The sequence below is a fragment of the Phyllostomus discolor genome, chromosome 2 (genome assembly GCF_004126475.2).
Source record: "Phyllostomus discolor isolate MPI-MPIP mPhyDis1 chromosome 2, mPhyDis1.pri.v3, whole genome shotgun sequence".
In the NCBI taxonomy this organism is placed as follows: domain Eukaryota; kingdom Metazoa; phylum Chordata; class Mammalia; order Chiroptera; family Phyllostomidae; genus Phyllostomus; species Phyllostomus discolor.
Genome location: NC_040904.2, coordinates 152,990,446 through 153,009,856, shown reverse-complemented (window position 1 = coordinate 153,009,856; position 19,411 = coordinate 152,990,446). Strand labels below are relative to the sequence as shown.

The window sequence follows — 19,411 nt, the reverse complement described above, 5'->3', positions numbered from 1 at the left end:
ACCGTCTAAATGATCTCCATATCTATGATTCAGTTCCTGTTCTGGTTGTTTGCTTAGCTTGTTTTGTTTCTATTTTTTAGATTGATTGTTGACATTGTGAGTTCATTGTCATTTTAATGTTCACAGTTTTGATCTTCTTTTCTTAAATAAGTCCCTTTAACATTTCATGCAATAATGGCTTGGTGATGATGAATTCCTTTAGCTTTACCTTGTCTGGGAAGCTCTGCCCTTCCATTCTAAATGATAGTTCTGCTGGATAGAGGTAATCTGGATTGTAGGTCCTTGCTTTTTATCACTTTGAACACTTCTTGCCAGCAAACTTTCTTTTAAGAAATTCAGCTGATAGTTGTCATGGGAACTCTTTCCTAGGCAACACACTGCTTTTCTCTTGCTGCATGTGAGATTCTCTCTTTATCTTTAACCTTTGGCATGTTAATTATGAGGTGCCTTGGTGTGTTCCTCTTTGGGTCCAACTTGATTGGGACTCTGTGTGCTTCCTAGACTTGCATGTCTATTTCCTTCAACCACATTAGGGACGTTTTCTTTCATTATTTTTTCAATAGATTTCCAATTCCTTGCTCTTTCTTTTCTCTTTCTGGCACCCCTATCATGCAAAATGTTGGACCTCTTAAAGTTGTCCCAGAGGCTGCTTATACTATCCTCAAGTTTTTGGATTCTTTTTTCTTCTTGTTGTTCTGATGGGTCGTTTTTGCTTCTTTATGTTCGAAATCATTGATTTGATTCTCAGCTTCATCCACTCTAACTGTTGTTTTCCCTGTAAATTGTCTTTATTTCAATTAGTGAATCCTTTGTTTCTGATTGGGTCTTTTTTATGCTGTTGAGGGTCCTCGTAAGTTCCTTGAGAATCCCTATAACCAGTGTTAGAACTCTGCACCTGATAGATTGCTTATCTGTATTTTACTTAGTTCTTTTCTGGAGTTTTGATCATTCTTTCATTTGGGATAGTTTTTCTTTGTCTCCTGTTTGGCAGCCTTCCTGTGTTTTGTTTCTATGTATTAGGTAGAGCTGCTTTGACTCTGTGTCTTGTAGTGTGTCCTGTATACAGTAGGTGTCCTGTAGGGTCCAGTGGCACAGCCTCTCCTTATCACCCAAGTTGGGTATTTGAGGTGTACCCCTTCATTGGGCTCAGTACAGCTTCGCTTGTAGTTGAACATTGGTTGCTGTTGGTAGGTCAATGGGAGGGATTTTCCCAGGCCAGTCAGTTGCAAGGATTGGCTGTGACCACTGACCACCAACCTTCACTATCTGTAGAGGATCAGCTGTGCAGGGGCAGGATGTCAGTACTCAAATGTGGTCTGTGGCTGTCCTCTGGGTGGACTGGCCCTAGAAGTTTCCTGGGTTGTACAGGTCAAGGTCAGCCCCACTGTGTTTTGTCCGGGGCTACCATGCCTGAACTGGAAAGCAATCTGAGGTGGCTACTACTTGTGCTGGGCTTGGAGATTCCCAAGTGAAGCCAAAATGTGAAACTAATCTGGCTGCTGCTAGTGACTGGCCTGGAGATCATGGAGCCCAGCAGCTAATTGTTTAACAGGATTTAAGAAGTTGTGAAATTGAGCCAAGAACGACCATTCATATGGATAAGTGGTTTGGGTGGGCCGTAGGTTGGTGGGGCAGTCTCTGGGGATTTCCAAGATGGGTCAAACAGTTAGCAAGGTTGATAGAGTCTCAAATATGGCACCAGACTACCGGTTCTGTGGCTGTAGGAGGTGAGGGCTCAGAAAAGGGACAATGGCCTTAGCTCACCCCAATACCAGATATCCTAGTCTCTCTCCCTTTATACCATTGGTGACCTTCAAGCTGCCACAACCATCACTGGAGCTCAAAGGGAGTTAGTCTAAGTAGGAGAGTCCATGTGTGGGTCTTTAAGAGGAAATGGCTTAGGGATTCAGAAGTTTCTTCCAATGACTTAATTCCTGCTGGTTTTTGCAGCCAGAAGTTGTGGGGACTTATCTACCCAGAACTGGAACCCTGGGCTGGGGGTCCTGATATGGGGCTGGGCCTGCTGGCTGCTGAGATATCTCTCCAGATTTTTATCCACCAACATGGGTAAGAGGCCAGCCTATTCCACATCTGCACCCCTCCTACCAACTGCGATGGATAAGGTTTCTTTAATTCCATAGTTGTCAGACTTCCTTTCAGCTCAATTTCTGAGTGTTCTGAGTGATGGCTGTTCTACATTTCAGTTGTAATTTTGATGTGGTTATGTGAAGACAGGAGTCATGTCTGCCTACACCACCATCTTGACTGGAAGCCCCTATGATATAATATTATATCCTTGCCTTTTTATAGTGAGTAAGAGATATAAAATAACTTTTATTTTACCATAACATAATTATAGCATCTAACACACATTAGATAAACATATCATACATTCCTTCTAGAATTTACTGCCAGTTACAGATTATCTCTCCAGGTTTTTATTTTTTTAAATGGGCATTGAGATTTATAAAGGCAGTAAGAGCTTATTTTTTCCCTCTGACTGCTAGGGGACTCAATCTCAAATGTGCTTTTATATAACAACAAAACATGTTCTGGGATGTGGAGAATTTTTCTTTCTAAATAATGTTTTATGTTTTCTGTACTATATTGGGCATCTTGATGTTTAGCTTTTATCATTACAACCTGGGTTAATAAATTCCTATGCCAATACATGTGGTAAAGTATACAAAGTGTGAAGATTTAATTCAGGTAAGTTATATAGACTATCTACTTCAGTATCTCAGAAGTAGCAGCATGAAATACTAATGTTAATATTACTTCTCTTTTTAATGTTAATAGCACAGAGTGTAAAACATAAAAAGTTTCCTTCCTCCATTGTTTCTTGATCTTCCATTCCTCAACAGGAAAGTTTTTTTTTTTTTTTTTTTTTTTTAACCGTTTCACTGTTTCAGTTGCCAAACCTCTGGATATACCAAAATAAATGTAACCACTCCTTCATTTATCAATTTTAAAAAGTATTTGTCAACATTGTGAAAAAGAATTTCATGTCACTTACATGGTCCTCTCTTCTTCCTCTTCTCTATTTTGCCAGTTACCATTAGTTCTTCCACTCGTTATATTTATGAAATGTAAAATAATGTACTTAAAAGTTTCATTTAAAAAATCCTTTATTGAAATACAACATACACATAGAAAGTGCACAAATCAAAAGTGAACAGCTAGGTAAGTTTTCAAAAAGCAAACACACCTCAGATGAACATAGAGAACAATACCACCATCCCTTAAGTCCTACGCCTGTTTCTACTGTTTTGATTTCTGTCCTCGTACATTGATTTTCAGTGTTTTTAAGCTTTGAAAATGATTTTATTTATTTATTCTTAGATGGAGGGGAAAGAAGGGAGAATGAGATGGAGAGAAACACCCATGTGAGAGAGAAACATCGATCAGCTGCACCTCCACAACCCTCAATTGGGAGCAAGGCCCTCAGGCCAGACGTGCACCCTGAATAAGAACCTGAACTGGTGGCCTGTTACCTTGCAGAATGGCACTCGAACCACTGAGCCATGCTAGTCGAGGCATGTTTTAGACTTTTTAATGAATGAATCATATACTTTTTACATTTACCCTTCTTTCAGTCAACATTATGCTTGTGAGATTTGCCCATTTTATTGCACGTGAGCAGTAGTGTTTTCTTTAAATTAATACAGTGTGGCATTAAATACCATAGTACATTTAATTCATTCTAACTGTTAGGAATATCTGAGTTGTTCCGAGTCTTGTGCTAATAGACACAGTGCTGTGACTGTCAAATATTACAAATTTTTGTTGTGCATAAAAACGAGGAGTGAATTGCTAGGTCATATGTAGATACTACTAACAGTTTTCAGAAGTGGCTTACCAAATTATACTTCCAACATTTGATAATATAATCTTTTTAAGTGTACTCTTCTTCTTTTACGATGCCAAACTTCCCATAGTAGCGTGGATATATTCTACAGAAATTGAGAGATTAGCAGCCCTCCATTTCCTCCATAAACCCCCATGCTTATTGGCTATATAATTATCTTTATATTATAAAAGTTTATAACATTTATATATTTTCTCTAATTATAATTTAACTTTGTGCTTTCTCTGTACAGATGAGCTATAAAAATAAAACTCTAGGAGAGAGAGAAACTTTGATTGGTTGTCGGCCATTCATGCATGACCAGGATTGAACCTGCACCCAGAAAATAATTGCAGAAGAGCCAAGACGGCAGAGAAGTAAGTGAAAGCTACACTAACCTCCTCCCAGGAAGAATCTTAATTACAACTAAATTGTAGAGAAATCATCCTAAATACCCAGTTGAACACAAGCTGGAGAGAAGCCTTATAACCAAGGACAGACAGAGGAAACCACTTCACCACAACATGGCTGGTAGGGAGTGTGGAGGAGGTGCAAGAGGGCTGGCTGGGCTCCCATGGGCAGCAACTGAAGTTCTGGAATGATATTTCAGTGGCCGGGGTCCCCCTAAGAAATACGGTCTAAACCCCAAGCTGGGCACCCCAGCCTAAAACACTAGAGCTTGGAAAGGAACCCAGAAAACATACACCTGTGAAAAGCAGCAGGGTTTCCGTCTATCAGGGACAGATGGGTGGAGATGAAGAGAGCCTCTAAAAGGGCCATGCACAAAATTTAATTTGCAGTGACTTACTCTGGGCTCTGGCAGAAGGAGAGGAGAGTGGACTAGAGATGCTTGAGGAGAGTCTGGGGCTGGTGGCTTTAGGGAGAGAACTGAAGGAATAGCTACCTGGATCCCCGTACTGAGTCATTTCGCATACTGCAGGAAACCATCTTTCTCAGGCAGAGCACTCCTCTCCAAATGGATCAGCCTGAGGGGAAGCAACAGTCCTTCCCGCAGGAATTACTCTGCCCCACTATCTGGAGCTTAAGCCATGTTGCTGATTACAGCTTGATTAGATTAACATCTGATCTTCCTAACAGTTGATTAGTTTAAAAGCTAAGGTGGGAAATACAAAGCAGCAGCCAAAATGGGGGGACAAATAAACGAACCCCAAATTAAAGAGCAAGAGAATTCTCCAGAAGAACTGGATGAAATGGAGGGAAGCCATTTATCACATAAAGAATTTAGAGTAATGACTATAAGGCATTTAACAGCATTAAAAAAGACATAGAAACCCTAAAAAGGGCTAGTCAAAAATAAAAAATGCAATCTGAAATCAATAATACACAGGAAGGAATAAATAGTAGATTAGATGAAGCAGAGGACAGAATCAGTGTTTTGGAAGACAAGGCAGAAAAAAAAAACCACCCAGGCAGAGCAGTCAAAGAGAAAAGAATTTTAAAAAATGTGGATGCTTGAGAAACATTTTGGACAAAATGAAGCATAATGACATTCATATCATGGGAATACCAGAAGGAGAGAGAGCAAGCAAAGGATTGAAAAACCTGTTTGAAGAAATAATGACCAAAAACTTCCCTAATGTAGTGAAGGAAAAAGTCACACAAGCCCAGAAATCTCAAAGAGTCCCCAACAAGTTGGACACAAAGAGGCCTACACTGAGACATATCATGATTAAAAAATGACAAGGGTTAGAGACAAGGAAGAGATACTAAAAACTGCAAGAGAAAATCAGGTAGTTACTTACAAGGGAGCACCAATTAGACTGGCATCTGATTGCTCATCAGAAACATTTCAGGCCAGAAGAGAGTGGTACGAAGTACTGAAGATAATGAAAATCAAAGGACAACAACCAGGCTATTTACCCAGCAAAGCTATCATTTAAAGTCAAAGGAGAAAAAAGAAGCTTCTTAGACAAGAAAAACCTAAAGAAGATTGTTAATACCATGCCAGTACTTGCAACAAATGTTAAATGATTTTCTTAAGAGGAAGAAGAAAAAGAGAAAAAATAACAGAGGAAAACAGTCTAACAAAAAAATGGCACTATATAAGTATCTACCAATAATCCCTTAAAACCAACCTTATGGGAAAATATATTTGCCAAAGTGGAAACCTAATGCATGAAACAACAAGCAGCAAAAAGGAACCAGAAGACATGGAAATAAGAACTGACAAACTGACAGAAACAACTGACAGTGACCAGAGGGATGGGGAGAGGGGGACAACAGGAGGAAGAAGGGGAAAGGGTTGTCAAGGACATGTATAAAGGACCCATGGATAAAGACAATGCGAAGTGGGGTGAGGAAAATTGAATGTGGTGTAGACATAGGTTGGGCAGTGGAGAGTAATGGGGGTAAAGTGGGGACACCTGTAATTGAACAACAATAAAAAATAATCACCTTAAATGTGAACAGCTTAAATGCTCTGACAAAAACACATAGGGTAGATGAATGGATAAGAAAACAAGGCCCATAATAATGCTGCCTCCAAGAAACCCATCTCAGGCCAAAAGATCTAGACAGACTAAAAGTAAAGGGAATGGAAAAAGATATTTCATGCAATAGAAAAGAAAAATAGCTGGGGTAGCAGTACTATACCTGACAAAATAGACTTTAAAATCAAGGCTTTAGTAAGAGACTGAGAAGGACATAAGACAATGACAATGGGAACAATCCAATAAGAGGATATAATCCTACTGACACTTATGCATCCAACATAGGAGCAAACTAAATATGTAAAGCAAGTTCTGATGGACATAAAGGGAGAGATCCACGGAATACAGTCTTCTACTCTCTTCTGCCTAACTCCCAAACCAGCACAAAGTGGGGAGCCCATCTGTGGCTCCATTGCCAGGAAGCGTCACGCCCCTCCACTCTCCCCGCACTCTCTCTGCATGGTAACGTCTGCATTGGTTTGTCCCCTTCCCATCTTTCGGAATTTCTGAAAATCTCTGTTGTCTTGAAATTCGCTCCTCCCATTTTTAGAACTGCCTTTTAAAAAAAATATTCATGATGCCATTTGGCTTGTAACCAAGGAAAAAGTTTTGGATAGTGTGCCCCTAATCTTTATGTAAATTTTAACATTTTGGGGGCACATATTTAAAACAAATAAATGTCATCCACATTAAAATATCATCAGGAATTAATACCCTTGGAAACTGTCTTGATCTGAGACTTTATAAATGAATCTTCACAGCATATGTACCAAATTTACCAACAAACCATTTAGAAAACAAAGGCAAAAAAATAAAATTATTTTTGATACACAGTAGGTCACTTGGAATGGGAAAGACTGAAGCAATTTAATCAGAAACTCTGTGGAGTCCTAGGTTTTCCCTAGATTGAATTTAATTAGGAATTTTGTCATGCAGAATGTAACAAGTTTGTCCTTCAGCCTCCAAGCTCCCGGGCGCTGTGCCTGGCTGCCTGCCAGGGTCTTCCCCCGACTGCTCTGAGCAGGCTTCCAGAGGAGAGGGGAAGGAGGAGGCATGGAACACCCCTCTTGTTAAAATGGGAAATTGGGAATTAGCAGGTGTTAGGGATGCTGAAGCTCCTTGAATATGTCCTAGGGCTTCCTCATGTGATATGAAAACCTGAAAGAATATTTTCAAAAATCGAGAGCTCTGGTAAAAGGAAAGGAGTTACCTGAAATATTCAAAATCCACAGAGAACAATGTGAGAGTGATTAATCCAGGAGATCTTTAGAAATTAAACACTACCCATTCAACATGGCATTTTCTTTGCACCAAAGAAATTCTGTGTTCTTGCTGGTGACATAATAATAAGTAAGGGATGCATACTAAATTCCAGGAATTCATGGTCTTGCAGTTGTATATAGATAGGCAGAGTGTCACCATCTCATTTAGAAAGCATAATGAAAAACATCTGCACAGGTTTTATGACTGAACAGAGCAGAGGTACCTGTTCAGTGGTATGTTTGTGAAAGATTAACAACTGACTTTCAGAGGCTTAGGGGGAAGCCCTGATTTATACAGCATTTGCCAAGTCCCATAGTGTAAATACTCACACCATACCCAATTTCAAGCTATAACATGATGTCACTGAATGTGGAATTGCTAAGAGATGTGCAGAAGCCCACCATTATACAGTATTTCTATAACACTGATACACCAGACCTCAGCAGTATAGATAATCAAGTGGACTAAAGTAATAATTGATAATTAGGAAATAAAGAACTTTGAGTATTACCTTTGTTTTAATATAATTTATTTAATTGTAAGTGTACATACGATAGTGTTTAATAATATATGTGTTTAACAACTGGCTCACAAAACTCTTGAAAATTTAACTCTTGGCTCTTTTATGCCAGTACAAGCTGGCTCCAGCATGCAACTACCCCTAATTGGGAGCTGGAGTGGCAGACTTCCTATAGGATACAAAAGCACTTGGAATCTGTTACCTGAAGTCAGTCTATTCCAGTTAGAATTGAGATGGGGAAGATAATAAAAGAAGGAAGGAGGGAGTAAGGAGAAGAGCTGATGATGCCCAGAGAAACTGTGCATACTATTCAGCCCAAGCAGCACAACTCTATAATCCTGCTCTTTAACTATGCTCTCCTTAATTATTTTTTAAATCCTCATCCAAGGACATTTTTTTCCCTTACTTTTTAGAGAAAGAGAAAGGGAGTGAGAGAAACATGGATGTGACAGAGAAGCATCTATTAGTTGCCTCCCATAGGGCCCGAACTGGGGACTGAATCACAACCTGGGTAGGTGCCCTGACCAGGAATTGAACCTACAGTCTTTTGGTTACCAGATGATGCTCCAACCAGATAAGCTACACCAGCAGAGTCAACCATGCTCTCTTTAAACAAGCACCTTCTGCTTAGGCAGGAGGGAATGGGAGGAGCCCTTAGCTCCTGGAATGTTAAGGACAAAAAATAAAATCACATGAAAATAAAACATCCCATCCCTGTCTTGATATTTCTCCTAGTTTATGCTGATGTGGACAGCCAAGAGGACCAGGGTGGAGAGCAGTAGCTCAGTGGTCCACTAAACAAAATGATCCAACGGAAATTCTAAATTAGCAGTGTGTTCATAATATGGAATTGGGGGACCAAGGTTAGATGGGGCAGTCCTGGCGTTCATGCAATGTGAGTGGCTCACAAGTCCCAAGTGATTGAGTAAGTTGTCATTTTTAAACTCTATCTTAAAAACTCATCAAAATGTGGAAAGTCAAATGTGTTATAACCTGTTTCTGGCTTCTTTTGATTGCAACTAACAGAGAACCTGGCATTAATTAGTTTAGTTGTTGGGGGAAATGACTAGGTACTCTAACTGAAGAAGTCTAGGGGTAGATCCCAGAACCCACTTAAGGCAGCTCTTGTCCACAGGCTCAAGTGGTTCCTTTCTTTTGGTTCCATTTTCATTTTCAGATGGGGTCTGCCTTCGAAGTCACAGGAAGGCTAATCTGCTCAATTTCTCCCTCCCAGCAGTTGAAGAAAATTCCTGGGCTTGTCTCTGGTTGAAACAAGTGCTAAGGTCCAGTGTGGCATCTCTATGAAGCTCCCAAATACATCTGTACAGTAGAATCACTTGGGGAATCTTTCAAAATTCCAAAGCATAGACCACACCTCCAGTCAATTTAGTCATGAGCTCTGGGATTGACACAGGTATTGTTATTGTCTTAAACTCCCAAGATGATTTCAATACAGAGGCAATTTAGAAGCCCATGGATTAGGAGCTCATAAGAATGAGTTTTAGAATCTCCTCCTAGTTTACTAATGAAGTCAAATTGGGTTAATTTCCTTAATGCCTACCTCAAAATCTTTCTTCCTATGCTTCCCCGCCTGTGCGACAGGAGCCTTCCTCTTGCCGGCCCAGGCTGTGTCCCTCTGCAGCCTCCATCCCTAGTGTGTCCTCATCCCTGTGCCCCTCCCCTGCATCACTCTAGGAATCATCCCTCCTCTGGCATGCATCTTCCAGTCACTTCTCTGCTGGCTCCTTCCTCAAGGCCTAAAAAATAATGCTCGGATCTCTCCTATCCCATAATACCCTTCCCTATTCCCTCTGGCCCACTCTCTACCCAGCCAGAGGCTATGACCCAGCTGTAGCCTTGCCTTTGCTGTCCACCTTGGAAGAGTGGGCTGCACTCACGGCCTCTGGGTGTGCCTAAAACCCTTCTAATCTGGGTGTGGACATCACTACCCTGCTGGAGCTGCTCTCTCAAAGGTCAGCAACGACCCACTTACAAAACCGAGTGGCTGTTTCTTTCTCACTCTGTGTCTTACTGAAGGCTACTCTCTCTCCCCTGGTTGAAATACCATCCTTGCTTTCCTTTTTGGAATTAGGGACTCCAAAGCTGCTTCCCTCATTATGTTTCTTTCTGTCACTTTTGTTAGTTTAGGAAAGCCTTTGAGAACATGTGTGGGATGTGCATCCTAAACACAGCTCTCAGGAACTATGTATCAGGGCATATTATAAGGAAAACACACTAAGGCAACCATTTAAAACACAAAAACATTATTTAAGATATTCAAAACTTACACTTTATCAGAGCGAAAATTTGGAAACAAACTAGGTGGATATGGCAACTATGGTAATCCACACAATGGGATACTAGAGAGACGGTACCATTTCCTTTGACAAATATGTGTGACATGCACAAATGGGTATAATTTTAAGAAGATTTAAGGGCAAACACATGTATTGTGTATGTAGTCTAACTTCAACTCTAGTTAGACAGCACATATAGTAAGTTGTAAATCAACTTGTTTCCCCTCTCCTCCTCCATACGGTGCTTTCCATTAGGACTCTGGCAATATAGCTTTAGTGACATTAGGTTTTACCTTTTCTCCTAATTCATCTTTGTTTTAAAATTGCACAGAAACTTTTCTTAGTACAAATTTTAATTATTGTGCTTTGTCATATATTCATCTATTTAATAATGTAATATGAATTAATAATAAGGAGCTTTTCCCCATTTTCTAATAGCCTGAGAAGTTTTGTCTGAATTTAGGTGGTTACCAATGACTAAGAAATATGAAACCATTTTCATTTTATTGCTTTTGTGAAGGCAGGGTCAGAGCTCCTCTTTGCATTTGAAAGCTGAAGTAACATCCTTCAAAAAGCGAAATGTAATAAACGTCTGGGGCAGTTTATGGATATATGTGGCATTGAAACTTTAATAATGCAATTAGAAAATAAGTTTTGCCCAAAATATTTTCTTGTGTAGGTTTAATAAGGCAAAGATTATTAACTTTTAGTTTTAAATATAATTCACAGTTATATGGGCAAGATAATGCCAAGAGACTACATAAAAAAGAGAAAAAGAGAAAGAAGGACCTACACATTGACTGTTACCTTATACCCCTAGAAATTACCAGAATACCATACTTTACTGTCTCTTAAATAGCAAGAAAACTACCAAAAATATATTTTTGCCAGAATAAAGTGACTTTACTAAAATAAAAGAATTCAAATCAAACACAGTAGGAAATTAAAATTAAACTACCTTCTTATAGCTAACATGAGCATAAAACCATATGTCTTCACAAATGATTTTTAAATTATAGATGAGGAACCTGAGATTCAGTGAGGAGGTGCAGTTCCTTTTTTCTGCCACACAGGTAAACGCAGAACAGCTGAGACAGGATCAGACATCTCACTTCCAAGTCAGTTCTATTTCCCCAAAACCATACAGAATGCCAAAGGATTAGTGGTGATTACGTTGTTTGACTTCTCTAATATTCTAGGTGGGCAGGTCTATGGTTCCCATCCCCCTCTCTTACTCTAGAAAAAGTGGTGGCAAAAAATGAAACATTGGGTCTCATTTTCCCAAAGTGCACAGGTTAATACACTAGAATGCCTGTCCTGGATTGGCCTCTCTTTCCTCAGTAATAAACCAGCTTTTCCTTCCTGATCAGCCACTGTCATATCAGAAGCATATGACTTCTTGTTCATAGAAGGGTATATGAGGGACAGCCAAATATTCCATCAGAAAGATGGGTTATTCTTGGAAGAAGGGAAAGTATTTCTAACATGCAATTTCAACCAGAAGATGGGGGAGAAATAAACCTGCAACTATGATGAGTCTGGCCAGTTTTACAAAACAAAAACTTCAGACCACTAGGAGTAACATGGTTCCAGCTACTGTTCAGTGCGTTACCCACCTGAGAACCTGGACTAGGAGCACAGTAAGAAATCCATCTCAGTGACCATCAGCACTTGTGAGAGAACACCAAGACCTGCCTGCCTGGGATCCAGTTACAGAATCTGCCTATTCAAGTGGGGTCTCCCTATTTGTGAGACAAATATGCCCAGTGCCCTAGCAACAGATCAAATTCCAACAAAAGAAGACAATCTTATTCTGTGAAGCAACTTTTAAGGGCCTGGTATTTTTAAAAGCTGCTGTAATGATAAATAAACTAGCTTTGATGGGATGAAATTAAGAGGTAAAGGCAACAAAGAAAGGATATGTTTTCAGGTAAGATTTGAAGAGGGACAGAAAGTTAATGAGGTGGAGAGACAATCAAGCTGTTCAGATGGCAGGATCTGACAGAGGAGGCCAACAGGGTTAGCAGAAGAAATGAGGATGGGGAGACGGGAGAGATCAGGTCCAGCTTAGAGAGAGCATTCTCAACCCAGACGATAATCAATTCTGAACCGTATTGCAGAGTGGATGAGGAGCCATCAGAGCAGAATGCTGGAGGAGCTGTGCGACCAGACACAGACAGATGGCCAAATGCAGAGGGACCTGAACAGAAAGTCTGAGGTTACCAGAAGAAGAGCAATCATGTTCAGAATCATTGAGTTCAATGCCTGACACAAAATTCTTTGGATTAGAAGAATATTGCAGAAGGGGAAGGATAGGAAATACCTTTCCTCTTCCATTAAGACAAAAAAATTCAAATGTAATCTTGACGTTGATTGAGACTACACACAGAAAGTGAATTTCTGAATAGAAAAAATTTTAAACATGAGATGAGCATCAAGGTGTAAAGGGATTCAGAGGACACTTGAACAATCTTTTGAAAGGTTATCAGACACATTGTGAGGTTTTTCTTGTTGGAGAGAATTAAGATTAAGATTGCTGGCTGTCTAAGATGGTCGAGTTTCGGTTCTCTCTGGAGACAAACACTAGATTAATGTCTGACCTTCCCTTTGAAGCATGCCAATTCCATGATCGGGGGAAGTGTAAGGAGCATAGATTGTGAGGAAGAGCATGTGAGTGTGATCAGAACAAAGCCCTTTAAACCTGCTCAGTGCCAGTGGACAAGCAATGGCCCTCAAGGTCCAGGTAGCAGAAAAGAAGGAAGGATGTAAAAATTGGGAGGAGAGATCCAGGAGAAAGAGAGGCAAAGAGAAAGAAGGAACACAGTAGAAAGCTATTGGATTCCTGCCCCCAGGGCTTGCTTAGATACCCCATTGGGACGCAGGTCAACAGGGCTGCCAGTAGGAAGCTGATGGAAGGGGACAGGGAGAGTTAATTCTATTCTAGGCCATATGTGTGTTTGGAAAGAGACAGGAAGGCAAGTAGAAAAATAAAATGATGGCTAGGCCAGTTATAACGAACAATTTTGAAATCCACACTAAGATAAAGACAGAAATTTTTGGACATGAGTTTTGAGCTGTTAGAGAGAAGACAGAAAGATAAAGTGAATGGAGACAAAACCCAAAAGGTTACCAGAGTGTGGTCCCTGTGGAATGTGAGTAAATATTTATTGGCTGATGTTGACTTTGGCAGACAGAATAAAGCTTGTGAAAGGAAAATGCCACTGCCAGTGGGGCATGAAAGTTCTGATCTTTGAACTAAAAACAGCGGCACCTGAGGAAAAAGTAAAGTAATACCTGTAATTGCTGCAGAAAATGATTCTTTGCTAATGAAGAGAAAGTGACCAAAGAGAAAGTGACCAAAGCCTATAAAAACTGAGGGAATATACTCCCTTCTCGAAGAACACATTCACTCTCCAGAGGCCCTGGAGCCCCTCTCCCAGGTAAGCAGCTGTGAAGGTAGGTGCCAAGGAGCCTGGCTTTACTTGCTCAAGAAAAATTCCTTTGTCAGATATGGCTGGAAAGCTGAGAAAATGTTACTTTTGCATTTGGCTCCAAGGATGGTGATCAGCAGACAACCTCGCTCTGGAGGAAGGGAGGAAGAGCAGAGGCAGAGGGCAGCACCTCCTCTCTAGACTTCCATATCAGCAGTAAAAGAATATTTTTGGCAGTCCAGGTCAGTTGGTGGCCCAGAGTTCCTGTCCTAATGGCAGGGACAGGCCTTTTGGGTAAAGGTTATTTTCTGGCTCTTGTTTTACCTTGGTAAAACAAGGTAAGGCAGACATATAGAAACAGTGGCTTGAAAACTTAATAAAAAAGACTCACTTCCCAACTCTGAGAAGTTCACCTAAGATATGTCCTGACATATTACTGGTGGTGATGTTTCCATGTGGGGCAATCAGAGGATTTGTCCATAAAATATAAATTTTACAGATCTTTTATAATTAATTCCCAAATAATAATTTATTTATTAAAATATACTGATTTTGAAATGCTGAATACCCCTGTAAACTGTCCCAGCCCAGGATTCTAGTACTCAGTAGGTATCTGTTAAATGGACAGTGGATGAATAAAAAACCTAAAAAACAAGTAAAATACTAAGAATGTGTGTAGAAAACAGTTTCCCTTTAATTATATCCTTCTTCCTTAAGAAAATTAAAAGGATATTGTAATTGCCATACTGCTTTTTCTGATGGGTGACATCAGCCACAAATAGCAAGGTAGTCTCAGAATCACGAAGCAAATCTTTCCCCACTTCTAAGACCTTGGAAAGTTTCTAGACACAGGGGGTCTCATAAAGAACTTAAAGCATTGACTAAGAGCTCACAGAAAATTCAAGTCCTATCACTTTCAACAATGCCAATCCAATTCATATCAATAGTTACTAAGCACCTACTATGTGCAGGGCACTGGGGCAAATGTCTGGAGGAGGTTTATTAGGTGCAGTCCTCACGAGTACAAAGAAGTATGTGTGTCTGGGGGTGAGGGTGTGGGAAGTGTGTGGGTAAGGAGGATGGGACAGACCTAAGTGCATATCCACACTACCCTCTCCCCAACCCCCCCCCCCAAAAGGGGGCATTTAAGATTGTGATTATTTCACATACATTTTTGGTTTCAGTATTACAGCCTAAGAAAAATAGCACCACAGGTAGGGCTGAGGTGCAGGAACTCATGAATCCATTTTAGAACTACAGGTAGCACTGGTGGGACTTGAGCTTTGTTGGACAGGGGATGGCAAGGTAAGGCGTTCCATTACTCAGGCACATTCCTGGCCCACATTTGAATATCCAGTCAAGCATACAGAGGAGCCAAACTACAGCAAATTGATTCCATATAGAGATTTTAATTTTAGTCATCAACTGGCAGTCTTCAGCCAAATACCAAATAGGAAAGAGCAGATATAAAGATTATGAAAAAAATGAAATACCAACTACAAAGAAGGTATCGATACTTTCCTCATTGATCTATTATGTTTTTAACAGTTATCTTAGTAAACATTTAAATTTCCTTTCACTGCATGAGATCAATGGTTCCATAAGACTCAGAAAATTGGAAAAAGCTTTAAAATATTTTTAAGAACTAAAAATTGCTTGGGTTCATGCTCATTCTAGTATGTAGGATTTATAAAAGAATTTCTAATATGCATGAACAGAAAGAATAGATTGTTTCATGATTATAATGTAAGACAAGGATCAACTTCTCAACATCAAGAAAGTAAATGCTACAATCAGATAAGAACTTTTTAGAATAGGAGAGCTTTCAAAGTCTTAGCCAAAACCATCACATAAATAGTCTTTCAATAGCAATTCATAAACAGAAATTATACATTTGTACCAACTGCAGAGGATAAAGTCAAAACAGTATTTACTACCCAATGCTAACAGCCTACATTTAAAGTAGATTGTTTTTCCTATTTCGCCCCTACAAAATACCTTTTAAGGGACTTGCTTTGGTATCCAAACTACTTGCAAATGCATTCGGTAAGTTGGGCTATAGTATTTATTCTCTTTCCTGTTATTGACTCAAGATCTATTTCTCACTATTTGCTTTGTGTTCATTCTTCTGCCAAATAAAATATTAATTGCATTTTCAGCTGCACTGCTGGTGATCAGAGAACTCTGATATGTCAAGCTAAACTGATAGAAATAGCATCCATTAACATATTTATAGGTTCAGAGCTTCTAGCGCATAATTACACCCATTAATTACTTGACAGTGCTGTATATTACAGGCTAAAAAAAAGGCATTTTCAGCTACACACTTTTACCCAGAGTAAAGTGGTTTTTTTAATAATAAATTCTCTCTAAGGAAAATTCTATCTAAAGGAAATAAGGCAAGAGGGCTCACATATCTATACGTACCTAAGGCAAGCTTTTTAAAGCAACCGTTCACCAACTTTGGAATAGAATGCACACAGAGTAAATGAAATGACATAGAGAGAGTGATTTCCAAGAAAAAAATACTTCAAACATTAGACAGATTTAATGAATATTTTAGAGTTCTAAGACAGGCAATTTCAAACAAGTAATTCTTGATGACAAGACACAGAACAATAATTTTTACTTTCAAATAAACTTCAAATATCACGTAGGACCAAAGCATTTCAAATCACCTACATTTCTGAATGTGCTATTTTAACACATAAAAAAAAAAAAAAAGCCTGAAGCCGTCCTGGGAAGAAGCCCATGAGATGCTGGACATTAACAGAATAAACAAAACGCTGTGGGTCCCCAGCTGCACGGAGTGCGTGTATCATGAAAAGGACAGTGACATACTTGCCACCTCTTGTCCAGTTAATCAGCGAGCAAAATGATGGTTTCCCGTAATAACTTCAGCACCGGACCCAAACACATTTCCTTTTCAGCACTGAATTAAGTCATTAAGAAAAACAACAACAACAAAAACAACAATATACAAGCCGGGTTCATGATTTCAGCATGAACACAACCAGGATGTGAGGATGAAAGCAAAGCCAAGTCTACCTGTACATCTGTATCTACACATATTTCACTGAGTTCTTTGTTGCCTGATAGTAAATTGAGAAGAGAGTCATATTTGAAAGTAAAAACCATTAAACTGTGTTTATAGGCTACCGCAACAGACTCGGTGAGGGAATAAGAAGAAAAGCACGGTACCTTTAGTAAGTCGCCTCAGAATCTGACAACGGCATTTAAAAGAGACAGCTATCATTCTTGCTCACTGCTTTCTGTGGCAAAGTGTACTCAGGGCTCTGCTCTGGTGGCTGCAGCAGCAGCATATGAATTCCTTGCGCACATACCAGGAGAAAGGTAGTCCCAGTGGGGAGTGACAAAGCTTAATTCCTCTTGGCTGATGCAGAGGTCCGCCACATGTCATCTGGCAGAGCTGTGTCATTCACTACTACTACCACCCCTGCCCGCCACCGCCTCCTCCCCCTGCACAATCACAATGGCTTAGAAAGTAAGGCTGTCTCGATAGCAACAAAGCACCAAATTGTAGAAAGCAGGGACAACGCTGGGAGAGGAGCCATTCCATAAATCTAAGACTAAGCACTGAACGATGCATTCAGGTTTAGGCAAAGGGCTATGTATTCCAGCCACCCCCACCTCCTTCTTCTCAGCATCAAGTCCGTCTGTGTGCTTTATGAGTCTCATTTAACTGGAAATGCAAGTGAAATGCTTGCCCTCTTACTTTAGGGAGAAATGTGTGTATCATATACTGTGTTCTTTTAATAACAAAAAAGGAAGGCAAAGGAAGGAGGCAGTTTATTTTGGGGACTCAGTAGAGAATACTATTTTTACCTATACGAAGGGGAAGCCTTATGATAGTGTCAGAGAGGCAGACATCTGTGGTACTTTACAAATCTAGGAGGGTCAAGGCAGTCTCGGTTTAGAGATGAAAGGGAAAGGGCTCAGGCAAGGCAGCTCATGGAGCAGAAGGAGTCCTGGCCCTTTAATCACCCTTTCCGAAAAAGGACTTAGCTGGAAAGCAACACGGTCAAGACTGTTTCTGAAGATGCTGGGAATAACAGCAAACAAGGCCAAGTATTTCTATTTTTAATGTACCTCATTATTCTATTTCCCAAACAACCCTCACCCAAACCATTCTTCTCATTATGCAAATAAAAGTCTTGAGACACAGCAAATGTTTGTGAGTATCTGCTCCAGTGTAGAGCAAATTAACAAACCCTTCACAGTCCATTCACAAACTGACAAGAAGGTGGAGCACATTTCTTCATCTGCCAGCACCTGCCTACTCACTATCCAGTCAGTACTAACATGGGGTATGGGATTTTAGTCAAAACCCAAGAACCTCTCACAAGAGTTTACACAAACATTCAGAAGACCAAGCAGAAAAAAAAATGCAATTGGTCAGGAACTTGAAAAATAATCAGTTAGTCAAAAAAGAAAAGCCATACCACTGTCCAAACTATTTGATAAATATTTCTAGGGCTATATGAATTATTCATACAGTCTTATCCTCTACCTTGAGGCTGTACAAAAACCTTTCAAGCTGGCTTCTAAAATAACTTCCGATATTACAAATTTAGTGATAGATCTTTCTCCTTTTCATTCATAAACTCCACATTAAGTCAAACAATTTCAATCCACTGGTATTGGAATGCATACATGTTCTATTTGGGGGGCAATAGAAAAATAATTTCTGTGTGAAAAATAGCCAAGTGTCATGAGCATCCACTTTAAAGGTTTTTTGAAAGGAACAGGATTCCCTTACCAAGGATGGTCTCGCTGAAGCAGTCAGCCATCACTAATCAATAGAAAAGTAAATTAAACGGATTGTATTGCAGAATCAAATTTTTATAATTGTTCCAATTAGCCTTAATCTGTGTTAAATGTCAATCCATCCCATTTCCATCCCTATGAGGTCATCGCTGGAATATTTCAGTCCTCTTGATACTTTATGCTCTAAAAGAAAATGCACCTTACTGCTAGAGAAGTGGTTTGTTAGATAAAGTAAAATAAACATTTATAGTTTGCTCTTTAAAAGATCTTTTCCTCAATTTAACATCTTTCTTTAAATCCAGGCACTCAGAACATGCAGCTGTCAAATAGCGTTAGTAAAATCTTGCCCGTGAAACATCACCACTCCAGCCCATTATATTAATGTCTATTCAAATAAAACTCAAAATCATGCAGAAATCTCTCGCCCCTATGCTATTATGCCTACTCAGATCTAATTTGCTTCTTCCTTAAAGCTAAAATGATCAAATATTTCCCATTTGACTAGAGCACTCAATTTTTTAAGGATTGTCACCTGGTCCTAAGACTGATTTTCGGAGCTACTGAGATGTCCTATACTTCTGGCAGGAGAAGGAAAACTCAACCCAGAACCCTTTGAAAGCTTCCTGGGGGGTTCAAATTAAGGGATTTTTTTTTTCTCTTTGGATATTGTAGCTGCCAATCCATACATATCCTACCAGCCAGTTCAGGCTCAGCTCCAGGAATCTTATAGATATAGAGCCGTCCCGAAGTCACCCTTGTCCAGGAAGTGGAGGCATCTGCCATGTGTTCCCACTGTCCCCCATTTTTGGCCTCAG

General features: G+C 39.8%; 1 protein-coding gene across 9 annotated transcripts in view; it reads right to left on the bottom strand.

Moving 5' to 3' along the window:
• The window catches only part of GRIP1 (glutamate receptor interacting protein 1), a 664,666-nt gene that overhangs the window by 245,640 nt on the left and 399,615 nt on the right, over positions 1–19,411 (bottom strand). Inside the window, exon 1 of one of the 9 annotated variants that reach the window (XM_036018709.1) lies at positions 17,010–17,326. The exons of the other annotated variants lie outside the window; for them this stretch is intronic. Coding sequence (XP_035874602.1) covers positions 17,010–17,064 — 55 coding nt within the window. The 5' untranslated portion in view covers positions 17,065–17,326. Of the gene's footprint in view, positions 1–17,009; positions 17,327–19,411 lie in introns of those variants that run through there. 9 annotated transcript variants of the gene reach the window in all.